The following is a 17,258-nucleotide window of genomic DNA, read 5'->3' as shown; positions in this document are numbered from 1 at the left end:
TTTATTAGATAGATTTTAAAGGTGTATAATAAATTCAATGAAGCTGTTGCTTTCAAAGCTTCCTTGTTTCCTCCTGATTTTCTTGAACAGTTTTCCTGTGTTAAAAAGAAAAAGCTTCCAATTACTCTTTTCGAGTGATGATACTACTACTAACTTCCTTTTCTTCCTCACTCCCATTTTGTGAAGTGAACCAAAAAAGATAATTCTTCTAAAAATAAGTAAAGTGTCTAATATTAAATGAATGCTTCATTTTGCACTTTGAGCCATCACTTCTCTTTCAGGAAATGAGAACTGTCTTTTATCATCAGTCCTCAAGTACCACGGTTGATCAGTGCATTTATAAGAATTCTTCAACATTTCAATAGTGTGTTTCCTTACAAAACTTTTACTGCATAAATGTTACCTGGTTCTGATTATTTCCTCCATCTATCAATTCATGCAATCTTCCCAGGTTTGTTTCTGATCATTTCTTATAGCACAATGATATTCCTTTCATTCATATGTCATAATCTGTTCAACTATCCCCCAAAAGGTGTGGGCATCTCCTTTACTTCCTGATTTCAATTATTTATTAGAACAAAAAGCTATTAGGAGTAATTTTATATATGTGAGTCCTTTTCTTCTTTCTTTGATCTCTTATTTCTAGCAATCCAGAAGTTTAGCCAGAATTCTCAATGACTTTGCAGAATTGACTAAACCAATTTGCATTTTAGCCATATCTAGAGTTAATACAACTTTTGATGGGCCTTATTCACTTTTTAGCCTATTTTTGTGTTCTTAAAAAAACCATTGAGAATCCATAACATGTAAAATAATAAGAAAATGATTTTAATGTAGATTTTTAATACCTGAACAGATGGACTAACTTGGGAGTTTGCTATACCCTTTTCCTCCCTTCAAAGCTGAATCCAAAATTGGCTGGGATACAAAGGGATACTTTGTAGACTTAAGAATTTTAAAACCTTCTAAATCATTTTATTTATTCAGCTGACCCACACAGTTTAGCTAGTTGGATAAATAAAATTCTGAATAATAGATAAAAGCTGAGGAGTTAGAAGAATGTTAAACATTTAATGTTATGGGGCTTACTAAAGAATTTCCTAGTAATTTCATTTTAAATGGGAAGATGTACAACTCAAAATCCTAGGTTTGGCACTCAGAAGGATCTGAGTTCAAAATCCAGCCTCAGACACTCACTAGCTGTGTGACCCTGTGTAAGTCACTTCATGCCTCAGTTTTCTCAGCTGTAAAATGGGGATGATAAAGCACCTATTTCCCAGAGTTATTATAAGAATCAAATGAGATAATAACTGTAACGCTTTTAGCACAGTGTCTGGTATATAACAGCCACTATAATATGTGTTCGACTTTTTGGGTAGTGATGGTGATTGTAGAAGTGAAATGACTTGATATATCCAGGCCATTCAGTTCATTGAGTATGGAAGGTGGCTGGAACCTCTAGTCTGCTCAGGTCATTGGGTGTGGAGGAGGTCTAGTCTAGAACCCCTAGGTCACTCAGCTAATTTAGTATTGAGCCTGATTTAGACTCAGATTTGTTCCTATCTGATCTAGTTCAATTCTCTTTCTACCTATGTTATTAATATCATTAGGTTGCTCTCTTATATCACTTCGCTACTTTAAAAGTTTTTTCTCATTTCATTCTGCCACATTTTAGTAAAGATTATGAGAATTTTATACATCCTGAAAATAATCAGGATCTTTCTATTTCAGAGAGTTAAGGTGAATTAATGAGGGTCAATGTAATTGTCATTTTGAAGTATCATCATTTTCAAAAATCAAGAAAAATGCCATGGCTTTTTAAAAAAATTATTTAACTATTTCCATAGATGTTTGCAATATAAATACAGCAGCATTGTGTTAACTCTTGAGGACCAGAAAATGGAACTGACTAATTTATTTTCAATTGATAAGCTGAATGAAATGAAAAATACCAATGGCTTTAGTGTTGAAACTTTAAATAGATTGAAATTGTTTTAATATATTCTACAGTGGGATTTGTCATAAATTAGTCTAACTTGAGGATTCTAACCTATCATGCACATAATTTAAATATGTATATGTATAGTTCCTTACTTGAAACTCAAAGTAATCCTTTGAGGTTTGTAATACAAATGTTATCCCCATTTTACTGATGAAGAAATAGTCTCAGAGAAGTTAAATGATTTTTTTCCCTTTGGATGTTTTCCAGAGGAGACTAATTACTAAAGAATCTCAATCTAGTGATATCACCTGTAAGGCAGTCCTATGACCATAGATTGTGAAAATATTTTTATAGACTGTGGAGTCTGGGTTAGCATCCTGGATGCCTTAGAATCAGCTGGAGTCGGGATAAGCAACAGTCTTTGGTCTTTAGGGGGAGAAGTGAAGGAAATTGGCAAAAACTCCACGAACACCCCACAACCTCCTCTCTCTACCTTGTCCATAGTCAAAGTAACCCTGGCATGTCTTTCTTCACTCCATAATCCCTCCTTCAATTATCTGTATACACCAAAAGATTGAACCAGCACAGAATAGTGGGAAGGGCCATTTTCCAAGCATAATATTGTCCAATAGGTAATTAACCTTAAGTGCTCGGTTGTCTGATTCCAGTGCATCTATTCAAAGTTTCAGCCCTTTACAGTAAACTCTTAATTATAGATATTTAATAAATATTTAGTTGAATCAAGAATGTGTATTTTGATTATCAAAAGGTATTTTACCATTAGTATTTTCTGAGTGACTAAAGATTGTGATAATTACATATTGTAAAAGTTTTTTTTCCTTATGAAAAGTGGCTTGTGTTAATAATACATTTTGTGTAGATTCATCCCTGAGTGGCTTGTAAATTTATAAGTTTCTAGTTTATTATTAGTAGATTAAGATTAATTGTCTGTTTTGATAAACAGTTTTATTCATGTTGTCTAATGACCTTTTAAAATATTTGGGAAAAGATTGCATTTTTAGATCTCTTTTCAAATATGTAAATTCTTATATTTTGTATTAATGAGCTTAGAAAGTAATATTTCATTTTTAAGAGTATACCTGCAGCAAGCATTTATGAAGCACATAATTTTTTCCAGATACTGTGTTTGGTACTGTGTGTACAGTTCTCAAAGAGCATAATTGCATTCTATTGGTGCTGATGGAAGAGAGGATTTAGGAGGGAATTAAAACAGACTAAGGAATTACAAATTGAGGCTTCTGAGACAGGATAATGTTGATTATTCATACACATGGATTTTTTTATATACCTATTCATAAATGTAAGACTACTTAGATATGTCCCTTCCCATGAAAGAATTCCTTTTTTTTTTTTTTGGTACATAACTACTTTGAAATAATTCAGCAAATATTACATCATGATTATGTGTAGAACACTGTGCTGAGTCCTTATTGACTGTAATTGATGGGAGAGTATAATGGGTAAGAGCCCTAGATCTGGAGTTAGAGGACCTGACTTAATTTTCTGTTTGTGCTACTTAGTAGGTCTGTATGAACAAATTTTAAAAATAGCATTAATAAAAATGAGGATGTTGGGCTGGCAATCTCTATGATGCTTTCTAGTTTTAAACCTATGATTGTTTGAAATTAAGGCTTCTAAGAAGTAGAGAAGAGGTGCTAAATCATTTCAGACATAAAGGACATTTTGTTCAGAGCCTAGGTGGAAGATGAGGAGAGTGTCCCATAGAAGTTTCAGAAAGCCATATTGGCTGGACCATGTGCTTGAAGGAGAGTAATTTGTAAAGAGGTTGTAAAAGTATGTTGATTAACCTCAATTTCCTGAGTAAAGTGTACCATGCCACAAGATTCTCAACCGTATATTGGATACTCTAGCTTGTAAAGAGGTTCAAGTATCAAAAAAAAGTCTATTTGGATTGCAGAGGCAACAGGGAGTTATTGGAGTTCATTGACTAGGATACTGATATACCTAGATCTACATTTGAGTGAAATCACCAATCACTTTATAGATATATTCTAGGATAGCTTGAAAAGAGGAAAGAGGCAGAAGGACCTATTAGAAGACTGTGATGATAGTTCGGAATAGAGATGATGAGGAGAACATGTAGGGAGGTAGTCATGGGAGTGAAAATAGGGATAGATTTAAGAGATGTTGGCAGAAAGAACAAGATTTAGCAGCTGATTGGTTATATTGCAGGTGAATGAAAGTGAGAAAGTGGGAAGGCACAAAATTTTGAAGTACTTAAAATGATGGTGGGGTAGTTGTGTGTTTTTTTTTTTAAATAGAAATAGGGCTCTTCTGAAGAGGGTTGTTTTTGAGGAAACAGTTTCTATTTTGGACATGTTGAGATGCTTGTGAAGATTCTTATGGAAACATGATGTGGGATTAAAGTTAGATATATAGATTTAGGAGTAAACAGCATAAAAATTAATTAAATCAATGTGAGCTGATTACATTGCAAAGAGAACATACAATGAAAAGAGGCCCTAGAAAAAATTTCCCTTAGGGAATACTCACAGTTATTAGGCATAACATAGTTGATGATTTAGCAAAGGGGATTGAGAATGAGCAATCAAACAGGCAGGAAGAGGATTAAAAGATCTGTGTCACAAAAAATCCAAGAAGACTATTTTAGGAGGAAACAAAATCAATCAACACAGTGCCATGCTGCAAAAAAGTCGAGGAAAAGGCTTGAGAAAAAGAACTATCGACAGTTAAAAGATAATAGGTAACTTTAGAGAGAACAGTTTTATTTGAGTGTTGAGATATTGGCATCCAGACTCAGTAAATTAAGAAGTGAATGGGAGGAGAGACAATGGAAGTAATGAGTGTAGTTACAATGTGTGTACCTGGAAAACAAGCATTGAAGGATGCATGGCCTATATTTTTTCAGTGAAGTATGTGATGCTGATAAAAAGTCTTCAACTGTGAGTTTGAAGGAAGACAATATTATAGAGGAGAGAAGCTGTTCCAATTTAAGACATTGGCAATCTTATCTAATGTTAATGAAATCTCAATTTATTTTGACAGCTTAGAGTTTTGTCCTTCAAGTATAGTACAACTCAAAATTTAATAACATTTTTCTTTAAAGTCTATTCAGGTTAATATCAATTTTAAGTTGATGCTAGAAAAAATTTAAGAAAATATCATAATACATTTTTAGAAAATTTTCTGTTTTAATTTTACTGATGATACTTGAATTGATTGATAATACTGATTCTTAAAATTAATAAATTTAACAATGATGCTATTATATATTTTTTATGTAAGGTACTCATCTTTCTTCTTTTTTGCTTATAAATCTATTTATAATGGGAATGGCTCCATGTTTCCATACTGGTATTCATTATTTTTAATCATCTTATTGTGTGACAGCCAGTGTATCTGTTATAAGTAAAATTAAAATGAGAAACCAATGCTTGATTCATAATTTTAAAATACCAACTCAAAAAATCTTATGTTTTGTTTCTCATAAGTAGTTTAGTAGAATTTAGAAGCTCTAAAATATCTGTGAATACATTTTAAAAGTATGCTAAAAGATTAATATATTCTAAAATTTAAAATTCATGGCTAAGAAATCTAGATTAGTTGAGTGTGGAATCTGTAAGCTAATACAACAGTAGAAGGAATGTGACATATAACATACTAAAACTGATGAAAAGCATCACTGTGGTAGACTTTTCCTGTATGTAATTTGTGAACTTAAATCTTAAAAATAATTACAAAAGCAATAAATGAATCGTCTTTGCCATTGCAAATGTTTTCTACTGATTTCAAAAACTAAATGAATTGTTGCTTTTCTATGTTTAACACTTTATCAACAAGATTCTGGATTATTTCACAGAATTTAGGTTTGGAAGGGACTTGAGCAGCCATCTAGTCCAAAGCCTATATAACTTTTTTGTGTTTGTAAAAACTATGCTGATGACTTCTCCAAATATGTCATTTTTAGTCATTTTTCTTGCTTATGACTTAGTATGTGGGGAGCTTCCATGGGATTATTTTCTATGTGTTTAGTTTCTTACAGGTAATCGGGAGCAAAAACTCTAATCTTTTTTGGGGCTAACATCTTCCCTTTTTAAAAAAAAAATTTATTTTTATTGATGCCTTTCATCTTCATTACATTCCTTTGTAAATATTTTCTTACTCTCCTTGGCATAGAGCCATTTTTTGTGAGAGAGGAAAATGTGTTTTGCAAAATGAGTCAATACATGAATGTACATTTTTTCATATGTATGGACCTCCCACTTCTGCAGTGAAGACAGAGAGGTACATTTCTCAACTCTTATCATTAAAATTTCACAACATTCAGCTTATTTTAAGTCATTGCTCTTTTCATTTATACTGTTTGAATAAGCAAGTCGACAAGCTTTTATTAAGACCTTACTGCAAGGTCTTATTGTATACCCAGAACTGTGAACACTGGGACATCACTTCATATAATTTTCTCTGCTCCACTAAATTTTTGTTTCTCTATTTGTAAAAGTGCTTAGCATAGTGTCTAAGTCCAAAATAAATGCATATATTCACGTGGAGGGCAGGGAGAGAGATTCCATATTCTTGAGTTTTCAGCATTAATTAATTAATATTTTAGCATTAGTCTTTAGAATTGTAGTTGATCATTACACTGACAGGAGTTGTGAAGTTTTTTCTAAATTGTTTGTCTTTATAATATTAGTATTGTCATTGTATTCATTATTTTCTTGATTTACTTTATTGTTTCCATTCATACACGTTTTCTCAGAATTCTCTGAAATTATAACTATCATAATTTCTCATAGCACAACAGTTTTACATCGAATTACATCTGATACCATAACTAGTTTAGCCATTCCCCTGTTGTTGGATACCCCTTCAGATTTCTATTCTTTGCAACTTCAAAAAGAGCTGTTTTTTTCACATTCATACTTTCTTTTGCTTAGGAATAATCCCTTCTTTAATCAATCCTCTTTCTAATTCTCATTTCAACTCTGTCTTTCTCTTCCTCATATTTCCTCTGTGGCAGCTGTGTGTGTGTGTGTGTGTGTGTGTGTGTGTGTGTGTGTCCTTCCCTTCATTTTACCACATCAGTGATAGGTATCAAATGTCCATCACTCTCCTGTCTTCTTATTTGCATAGACGTCTACTTGTACCATATTTACAGAAAATTATTTTCCTTAGTCTTCCTTTTCTTTTCCTCTCATCCCCCTTTGCAGTATCTTTCTCTTCCCCTCTATAATATATAACATATATCTATATCTATATATGATATATAGATATAGATATAGATATGATATAACAGCCACTCCTAGGCCTCCTATCTAATTAGACTCCCTCTATGACACCTATATTATAATGAAAGGAATTTATCCTTGTTTAATCCCTCATGATTGATTATGTTTACTTTCTAATGTTTCTTTTAACTCTCCTATATTTGAACTTAGTCTGTAGTTAGTAAACATTTATTAAGTGCTTACTATATGGCAGGCATTGCTAATACAAATAAGAAAAAGACCCTTTCTCCAAGAAGCTAACAATGTAATGGGGGAAGACTATGTACAAAAGGAAGCAGAAAGGGGAAAGGGAATCACCAGAAGAATACTCGACCTTGGGGCATGATGTTCCTGGAGTGTAACTAAGGGAAAAAGCTTGTAGTAATTGAAGTTTACTGGAAAAGCCTGAGCCTTCTATCAAGGGAAGCTTTGAGTGAAGTTGATTGCTGTGATCACCAGCCCTGTAGGTCAGAGGACAATGCTGGAGAATTATTGAGCATCAAAGCATGAAGCCATCTCCTGGATGATGAGATTTTTGATGATGAGTTTATTCTGGGGGAAAATATGATGTTCCTGAATCAAGCAGAACAACTGGACCAAGTTCAGAGAAATTGAACTTCAAAGTTTCTCCATGGCTCTGGTCTTTTCATCACTAATATCTTGGTCTCTTCTGTTTCATGAAAAGAGAGTTTTCTGGCCCAGGGGACAGCTAGTTAACTTGCATAGAGTTGGGGAATATATCGTCAAATATGAGGAATCAAAAAGTTTAAATCTTTGGATTAGAGAATAAGATGAAAGTAAGATTAAAGTGGAAAGGTAGGAAAAAGTAAATTTATGAAGCCCTTTAAAAGGTGCTACTGGAATTCATTAAGTAAAGGGGTGACACAGTTAGACATGCTTGTTAGCTAGGAGCAAAATGGATTGGAGTGGGTAAAGACTTGAGGTTAGGAGACCAATCAAAATAATCCAGGTATCATGTAATGCTGTACCTAGATGGTGAAAAAAACAGAGTAGAAAAAAGAGCATAGAGGAGAGATGTTATAGTAGAGACTATAGGACTTGAAAACTAATTGGATTTGAAAAATAAGAGAAAATAAAGTATTATTAACATAGGTTGTGAACCTAGATGACTGGAGAGGAGTGCTCTTTACAGTGATAAGGAAATAATAGGAATCAAATACTTTTGAAATACATCACTACTATGTAAATGGTACTGTTCTCTTTAGTTCAGAAGAAGAGGGAGGATTTGAGAGAGGGAAATGATGAGTCCAGTTTTGGACATATTATTTATGATGTCTATTGGACTTCCAGTTTGAAATGCCCACTCGGCAGGCAGCTGGTGATGTGAGACTAGAAGTCAGAAAAATGGTGAGATTTAGAGAAGTAGATCCAAAAGTCATTTGCATGGAAGCAACCATTGAAGCTTTTGATATCAAAAAGTAAAATAGTATGGGGAATGGGGAGAGAAGAGTACCTAGGACAGATCTTTGAAAGTGATATTCATAGTTACTGGGTAACAACTGGATGAAGATTCAAAAAGGAAGATAGAGGAATGGTAAGGTGAGTAATAAGAACCAAGAGAGCAAAGTATCCTAGAAAGAAACAGAAGGGAATATAGGTTGAGAAGGGTGATCCACAGTGTCAAAAGTTGAGGTAAAAAAGGACTCTGAGGTTATATTGTAAACACATGTAAAATGTATGGGATTACCTGTCATCGGGGGGAGGGAGTGGAGGGAGGAGAGGGGATATTGGAAAAATGAATTTAAAAAAAATATACAATAAAAACCTCAAATAATAAAAAAAAGAAATAAAAAAAGGACTGAGAATTGAGAAAAAAAGCATTAGATCTGACATATAATGGAGTATTAGTTGTATTGTTGGGGAAGCTGTGAGCTAGTTCAATCATTCTGAAAAGCAGTTTGGAATTTACTTCAAAAGCTACTAAACTGTGTATACTCTTTGACCCAGCAATATTGTTCCTAGGTCTAAACTCCAAAGAGATCAAAGAAAGAAAGGCTCCTCTGTACAAAACCATTTATAGCAGTTGTTTTCATGGTGGTGATGTTATTAGAAACTAAGGGAGTACTATCAATTACGGAATGGCACAGGTTAGTGTAGAGGAAGAGGGTGGAATACTATTCTTCTGTGAGAAATGAGGGGAATGGTTTCAGAAAAATCTGGAAAGACCTATATGAACTTGTGTGGAGTGAAGTGAGTAGAACCAGAAAAACATTTTTACAGTAATAAATATATTGCAAAGATAATGAACTTTAACATACTTAGGAATGCTGACCCATCTCCAGAAAGGGCACTGATGGGCTCAGTACAAAATGAAATATATTTCTTTTCTTTCTTTTTTTGGACATCACTAATGTGGCAATTGATTATTCAGTACCACTATACATATTTATAATGGTTTTTATTGTTCTTATCTTCATAATTGGTAGAAGAAGGAGGGAGAGAGGAAAAGAGAATGCAGAACTGAAAATAAATAAAATTAAATTAAAAAGAGCATCAATAACTTTTGTAGAGAGCAGTTTCTTTTGAATAATGAACTTGGAAACCAGACAACAAAATTAGGACAATGAATCTAAAGGAGTTCACCAAAAAAGAGGAGGAAAGATATATAGTTAGATGGCTAGAAGGGATGGAGACAGATCAAGTAAAACTTTTAAGGATAAATGAAATATGAGCATGTTTGTAAGCAAGCAGGAGAGCAAGAGATAGGGAGGTATTGAAGATCAGCAAGAGTAGACATTATAGAGTAGACAAATCTACTGGAGATGACGTGGAATGGGATCATTTGTACATAGTTTATTTAATCCCTTTTTATTTGATAACTATCTACTTCCCATCTTCTCCCCTGTTTTTTATAGAGAATTGTTGAATTAGATGGCTTCTGAGGTGTACCCTCCAATCCTGAAATCTATGAAATGCCTTTATTTTCTGCAATTAGGTATTTTTTGTCCTGAATCTTGTAATCATGGCTTAAACCTGTATGTATAATGAGACAGACAAAATCAAATATTTAATTGTATGCCTCTTTTACATGGAAGATAACTTAAAATTTAATTTCTACTGCCTAATCTTCACTTTCTCCCCTCCAATGTTCCATGTATTATTTCCTCCTTATAGCTACCATAGGTGATATGATAAGGGCTTCTTAAACTGTGTGTAACCCTCATATAGGGTTACATAATTGAATATAGGAGTTGTGAAAAATGTGGCAACAGTAAAATATATCAAATATTCTACCAAGATTTCCTTATCTAAAAATAAACAAGCTCTTTCTCATTAGATGCAAATGTGCTTTCATCTTTAATAAATACTTTTCACATTAAATCCAGAATGTACTTGAGCCAGGTATGTGAGTGTATATATTGGTAATAGGAAGGGGAGTGGGATAGGATGACAAAGTGATATATGTAATAGTACACATGAATATTTTTATTCCTATCCTCATAATTTCTGAAGGGAATATAGAAATTACAATAATATATATTTTAAAGTGATTAAAACAGTAGAAGAATTTCTTGAACTAGCTTATTTTTTTTATAGGTTTACAAACCACCTTCATTCACTATTTCGATTTCACCAATTCTTCATGTATCTTGTGACATTTAAAAAGTTCAAGTGACATAATTTCTGGGTAGTTAATCATTTTATTAAAAATGCTAGAATTTTACTCATAAAAAAGTTCAGTGATTCACTTAAATGCCAAAGGAACCCTCATGGTGGCAGCCTCATAATTTATTGGAAAAATTGGTATTCCTCTAAGGGTGGTAATCAACTCTTAATTGTTTATCAATTAATGAGAAAAATTAATATTATAATGAGATGTGGTTTCATTCTAATAAGGATTTTGGGTGTAAGTGACTTAGATCACCCAAGTCTTCTTATAATGGTTGATTTCTGGATAAGGAAGTGGAAAACCTTTTAATCTTAATTTAATAATTGGTTATTAATACAAGTAAAAATAATTATTTATCTCAACCTGGTGGGTCACACTCATTGAATTTTTTTTGGCCTTAAATGGCTTAAGTTTTTTTAATCAATTTTTTTATCAAAAATTTACATAATAACCTAGAATTTTCATGCTAATTGTTTTTTATTTTAATTCATAGGGATAACTATTGATATTAATATTTATTTGACTTCCCATGAAGATGTACAAATTATCTGTAATTATAGTCTTATCTGAGAGCACTGAGAAGTTAAATGACTTGCCAGGATCATAGTTTTTGATCTGTGATCTCTGGTAATAAGATGAGATCTGGTCTTTTATTGCCTGGAATTAGGTCTCCATATCAGTTCCTATCCATTTCCAATCCATATGACTGTTCACACTCCTCTTTTCCCATTAGACTGCAAGCTTCATGAGGTCAGGAATTGACTTGTTTGTATTTTATCCCCAAGTGTCTGATTCATAATAAACAATTATTTATTTATTTACTCAGCAAGCAATTGTTTATTTATTCATTGAGGCAGAGCTTGAATCATAATTGGGGTCCTTTACTATTGTATGGCTATCTTTGCATTCTTCCTTTTATTCCTTATCGGTTTCCTTACCCAATGGTGTTAAATAGAAATCCATCCCTGCAAACTACATATTGACTTAGAAAACCACAAATTAATATTATGAATGTTTTATTGTATTTTTTAATGCTAAGTATTTCCCAATTGCATTTTAATTTGATGTGGTAATTCTTTGCCCCACCAGAAGTATTGCAGACCACATGGCCTTAGGCAACAAGTTTGACATTTCAGTACTACAATATCTGTTCAAAACTTCTTTTTTTTTTTATTGTTTTTTTCTCCCTGGTTATGCATGTGAAAAATACACATTTTAAATATACGTTTTTTATACATTTTAACATACATTTTATTTAGTACATATTTCTTTATGAATCATGTTGGGAGAGAATAATCAGAACAAAAGGGAGAAACCACGAGAGGAAAACAAAAAGAAAAAGAAAGTGAACATAGTATGTGTTGATTTACATTGTTTCCATAGTTCTCTCTCTGGATGCAGATGGAGTTTTCTATCCAAAATTTATTGGAATTACCTTGGGGTTACTGAAATCCGCTAAGAAGAACCAAATCTTTCATAGTTGATCATCACACAATCTTACTGTTATTGTATACAATGTATTCCCGATTCTGCTTATTTCATGTTCAAAGCTTCTTTTCTTGACTTTTGGAATCTCATATACCCTTAACTTTCAGCAGGTTTATCTCATTTTTTATTCACCTGAGATAAGTAAATAAGTGAAAAGCAATTATTCTATACCAGTTACTGTCCTAAGACCTGGAATACAAATGCAAAAGAGAATGCCCTGCCCTCAAGAACATTTGGGGGTTGGCCAAGGAAGGATGTTTGTCTGGGGAGTCACTAAACTGACAGATTAGTCCTTAGGGAAGTGATTCACTTGTCCTTTTCAGAAACATTGATGGTAATAATTATTTTATTGTTCCCCAGAATAATAACTATTCTTAATAATTGTTCCCAGAGCAAGGAGTTACAAAATGTGTACAATTTCAAGTCAGAAAGATAGCAGTGAACCATGTTTGGGTGGCTAGAACCAAATGATTGATAGGATAAAGTTTAACCCAGGAAATCTTTAGAGACCTTCATCATAGTTAAGAGAAATGTATGTTATAAAAGTCCATGGCTCCTATGTGAAAATAAATAAAACTGGTAGGAGAGTGGTCCTTTGACTCGTAAGTAATAAAGCAGACAGACAGACCATTGTTCCCTTTTTCCATCTTAATTGAAGCTACTTGTTTTCAATGGCATACCTTCTCCATTTGGGGATCTCAGTTACTTTATAGTGTTTGAATATCATCTCAATGGAAATGATTTCCAGAGATACACACACATACACACACACACACACACACACACACATACACGCACACACACACAAAGGTGTGCGTTTATATATATATATATATATATATATATATATATATATATATATATATATATATATATATATATATATATATATATATATATATATATATAAAACACACATATAAAACATGTATATTGAATGTATTTATACAACTAGCTCTATACTCTTTGAACCCTCTTGAACTCTTCTGTTATCTTTGATTTGCAAAGCCTTTTAGACCTGACTTTTCCAGTATTCTTTGACCTTTCTATTTCCTCTTTGATCAAGTGATACTGGCCTCCTTGACCAACTTTCAAACGTAACACCTACTCTTCTGTCTCCTGACAATGGTTTTCCCTGGAATTCCTCCCTCCTCATCTCTACCCCTTCACTTCCCTGACTTCCATCAAGTCTCAACTAAAGTTCCACATTCTAAAAGATGTATTTTTCAGTCTTCTGTAATCTTTGTGCTCTTCCTATCAGACTATTCCTACTTTGTTTTGTATATATCTTGCTTATACAGATCCATTGAACTATAAGTTTCTTGGGAGCAGATCTTTTATTGTGGGAGAAGGGGACTATCCTATCCCTATCCATCCCTAAATTTAGGGGAAGAGGAAATTAAGAAAACAAACCTTTGAAAAACAGAACAAATTCCCATATTGGTCATTTTTTGAAAATGTCTATCTTAGCTTGCATCTTGAATCCATTACCTTTGTTAGGGGGTAAGTAGTGTTGAGCCTCAATCCCTTAGAATTATAAATGGTCATTGCATTGATCAGAGTTTTTAAAATATACTTTTTAAATAATATTGTCATTGTATAAATTATTCTACCTCTCACTTCACTCTGTATCAGGTCATATAAATGTTCCTACATTTCTCTGAAAACTGTTTTTCATTCTTGCAGCATAATAACATTCCATTACATTCACTTACTGTTTTTTTTTGTTCAGTAATTTAAAGATTGAACTTTCAGTGTTTTATTAATAGTCTTTTATATATGGTGAGGAAAGTGGATTAAAATGCCATATTTACATAATAAGCTAAAAATGACTCTCATGTAGAAGAAAGGGCAAGGCATGTGAATAAGCAGGTAACAACCTGAGAAATTTAAAAATCAACAGGAGTAAAAGTTGTCATCAAGGAACTTTATAATAGGAAGAAAAGATTGCTAGGAAGTAGCCAGAATGAAAGATAACCAGGACACAAATATGATGTTCCACAGGTTCTGTTGCAACATCAAAAGAAATTGAGGAACATCTACACATGTTGGGTGCAATACTTATGGATAGAGTTGCAATTCTATATTATTAGATGGATCTTTTCTATCAAGATGACAGATGAGAATATTTAAATAATAGAACATCATGTAAGGAACTTTAAATGTACTATGACAAAATAAAAAACAGCAAGTTGCCAATTTTGATTTAAAAACGAACTGTGTTCAATTATATTGAAATATGGAAATATGGTAGCCAGTATTTAAATAAGTTAATGGACCCCAAATTAAGAATACTTTCCTTGAAGTATGATATGACAACCTAGAAAGCTAATATAGCTTTAGACTGTAGATTCTATGAATAAGGAGGAGCTGTTCTACCTTGGTCACACCAAAATCTGGAATATTGGGTTCAAGCCAGAGAAGCATATTTTAGAAAATACATTAATGAACCAGATAATATCCAGAAGAATGCTACCAAATTTTTGAAAGGTCTTCATTTCATAGGATCCTAGATTAGAGATAGAGAACTCAAAGGCCATCTAGTCTATCTCTCATTTTTATAAATAAAGAAACTTAGACTCAGGGAGGTTTAGTGTTCAAGAGATGATTTTTACCCAATTCTTTTGATTACAGAACCAGTATTCCTTCTGCTTCTTTCCATATTTAAGAGGGATTTGAAAACAAAATAAGAGAGAAGACAGCTCCAAGTACTTCTCAGATCTCTGAACAAATTGTGTCATAAAATATTATGCTCAATTTTGAACTGGATTGTGTGTGCACATGTGTCTTATACCTCCTTAGTTATGACTCTGTGAGGTCAGGCATCAGTTTATAGATCACCTTCTGGGGAGGGGGAGAGGGTGTAGCCCACAATAGTTCCTTGTGTACAGTAAATTCTCCAGTTGTTTGTTGGATTTTTATCTTGAGATTACCTTTATATATGAACTCAGAACTCTAAGCTCAGGCAAATTATATGACAAGACATTTTAAAACATGCATATCTATCTTGTCAAGCCATTGTTACTAATCTTTAAAGAATCTTGGACATTGGGAGAGGTGCCAGATGTATAAATGTCCTCATTATCAAAAGGGAAGGAGGAAGAAGGACTTTAGATATTATTCACTGAACAAATTTAACTAGATCTCGTGCAAAATTCTAAAATACTTCATTGAACAACTGGTTTCTGATCTCTTAGAAATTGAAGTGGTGAGCATTAAGAATATGTCATGTCAAAATAGCTTTTTGTATTAACTTTACTAAAGTTAATACACTGTTAGGTCAGGGTAAGGTTGTCTCTTGTATATTGATTTTAGCAAAGTCCTAATGATACTTTTTTGAAGAAGATATAAAAGTTCAATCTAGGTAAGCTTAGTGTATTCATAACTGGTTGAACTGAAGGTGTCCAAAATGTATGAAATAATAAGTCAAACTGATATAGGGTCACTAGTGCATTGTTGGTAGAGCTTTGAATTAATACAACCATTGGAAAATATTTGGTAATTATGCAAATAAAATGATTAAAATGTTGATACATTCTATATACAAATTTGTATATTTGACTGTCTCAGCTAAAATATCTAATGCAGCATAGAACTGGGAACAGAACATAATTTGGGAAATGGTTGGCTAGTGTAATATATAAATGAAGTGGAATATTATTGTGCCATAAGAAAGGACAAATAGGATAAATCTAAAAAAGCAAGGAAAGGTATGAATTGATGGAAATGAAGTAAAGAGCTAAGAAAACAATATATATATGACTACAGCAATGTAAATGGAAAGAACATAACCACAAAACAAAGTTATGTTTCAAAATTATGAAGAATAGCCATGGCCCCAAAGAAGGTACATGAGAAGACTCTGCCCCCAACTCAAAAATTTTTTAAGATAGCACATTTATGAGATCTGCAGATGATATAGAACAGGGAATAATAGTTAATATGCTGGTATATAATCAGCTAGACTAGACAAGTTAGAAGGATCAACCAAAGGATATGGGATATGAGATTAGAAAAATAGAGACTAGGGAAAGCATATAACTTGATGGAACAGAACTAAGAGCAGGGAGTGGAAGTTAAAAGAGCAAAATCAAGTTTTTGTTTTATTTCAATAATGAAAAGCTTCCTAACAATGAGCTTTTCTTAGAGTAGAAAGGGATTCTCTAGCAATAATGGATTTCCTCTAATTAGAGAGTTTCAAAAAAAAAAAAAAAGACCAAAGGAAAAATTAATTTACTATGATATAAAAGTTTTTATTTACATGTCCATACTACCCATTTATTGATTCTGTGAACTTTTTCTCTTGACCTCTTCTTTTTGAAGCCTTTTTATCTCTTAGGATTTCCTCTAGAGCTTGTGCACTAAGACTTTGGACACACTATGTTTGTAGTTTTGTGTCACATGAGGCATTGAAGTTGTATTTTACTAGAGAATAGATGATATTTAAATTCAGTATTAAATAACAATGGAAATGATTTTTCAGGAAGTTAAAGTTTCATTTTTTAAACATAGTTTTCCTCATTTAATGTATGTAATTTAAACTTCAGGGGGAAAGTGCCATATTTTCAAAGTTTTTTTTTTTCCTTCTCTTTTTCAGACCATCAATCTTGTCTGCATGATATAGTTCATGAACGTCTTGGAGAGCTGCTGAGAATTCTTCAGGCCATAATAAAGAAACACCAAATCCTTAACTCAGCTGATATTCTCAATGCTGCAGGAGTAATGATTGCAAAAGTGAAAGGTAAAAGACTCATTATGTTCTGGAAAAACTGAAAATAGGTACTTTGTTGCTTCATGATAAAATTAATAGTATTCTCAGAAGATTATATACCACATAAGAAAACTGTCACTAATACTGTTTAAATAATATAATCCCTAATGTTTATTCTTACATACTAAAAGTGTCTGTTTGCAATGAAGCAAAATG

General features: G+C 32.7%; 1 protein-coding gene across 1 annotated transcript in view; it reads left to right on the top strand.

Moving 5' to 3' along the window:
- The window catches only part of LOC141539663 (rho GTPase-activating protein 29-like), a 75,298-nt gene that overhangs the window by 14,885 nt on the left and 43,155 nt on the right, over positions 1-17,258 (top strand). The window contains exon 3 of the mRNA XM_074262741.1: positions 16,929-17,072. Within this exon, the coding sequence (XP_074118842.1) occupies positions 16,929-17,072 (144 nt within the window). The remainder of the gene's footprint in view (positions 1-16,928; positions 17,073-17,258) is intronic.

This window comes from Sminthopsis crassicaudata, chromosome 4 (assembly GCF_048593235.1).
Source record: "Sminthopsis crassicaudata isolate SCR6 chromosome 4, ASM4859323v1, whole genome shotgun sequence".
NCBI classification, from domain to species: Eukaryota; Metazoa; Chordata; class Mammalia; order Dasyuromorphia; family Dasyuridae; genus Sminthopsis; species Sminthopsis crassicaudata.
This window is presented reverse-complemented; position numbering and strand designations above follow the sequence as displayed.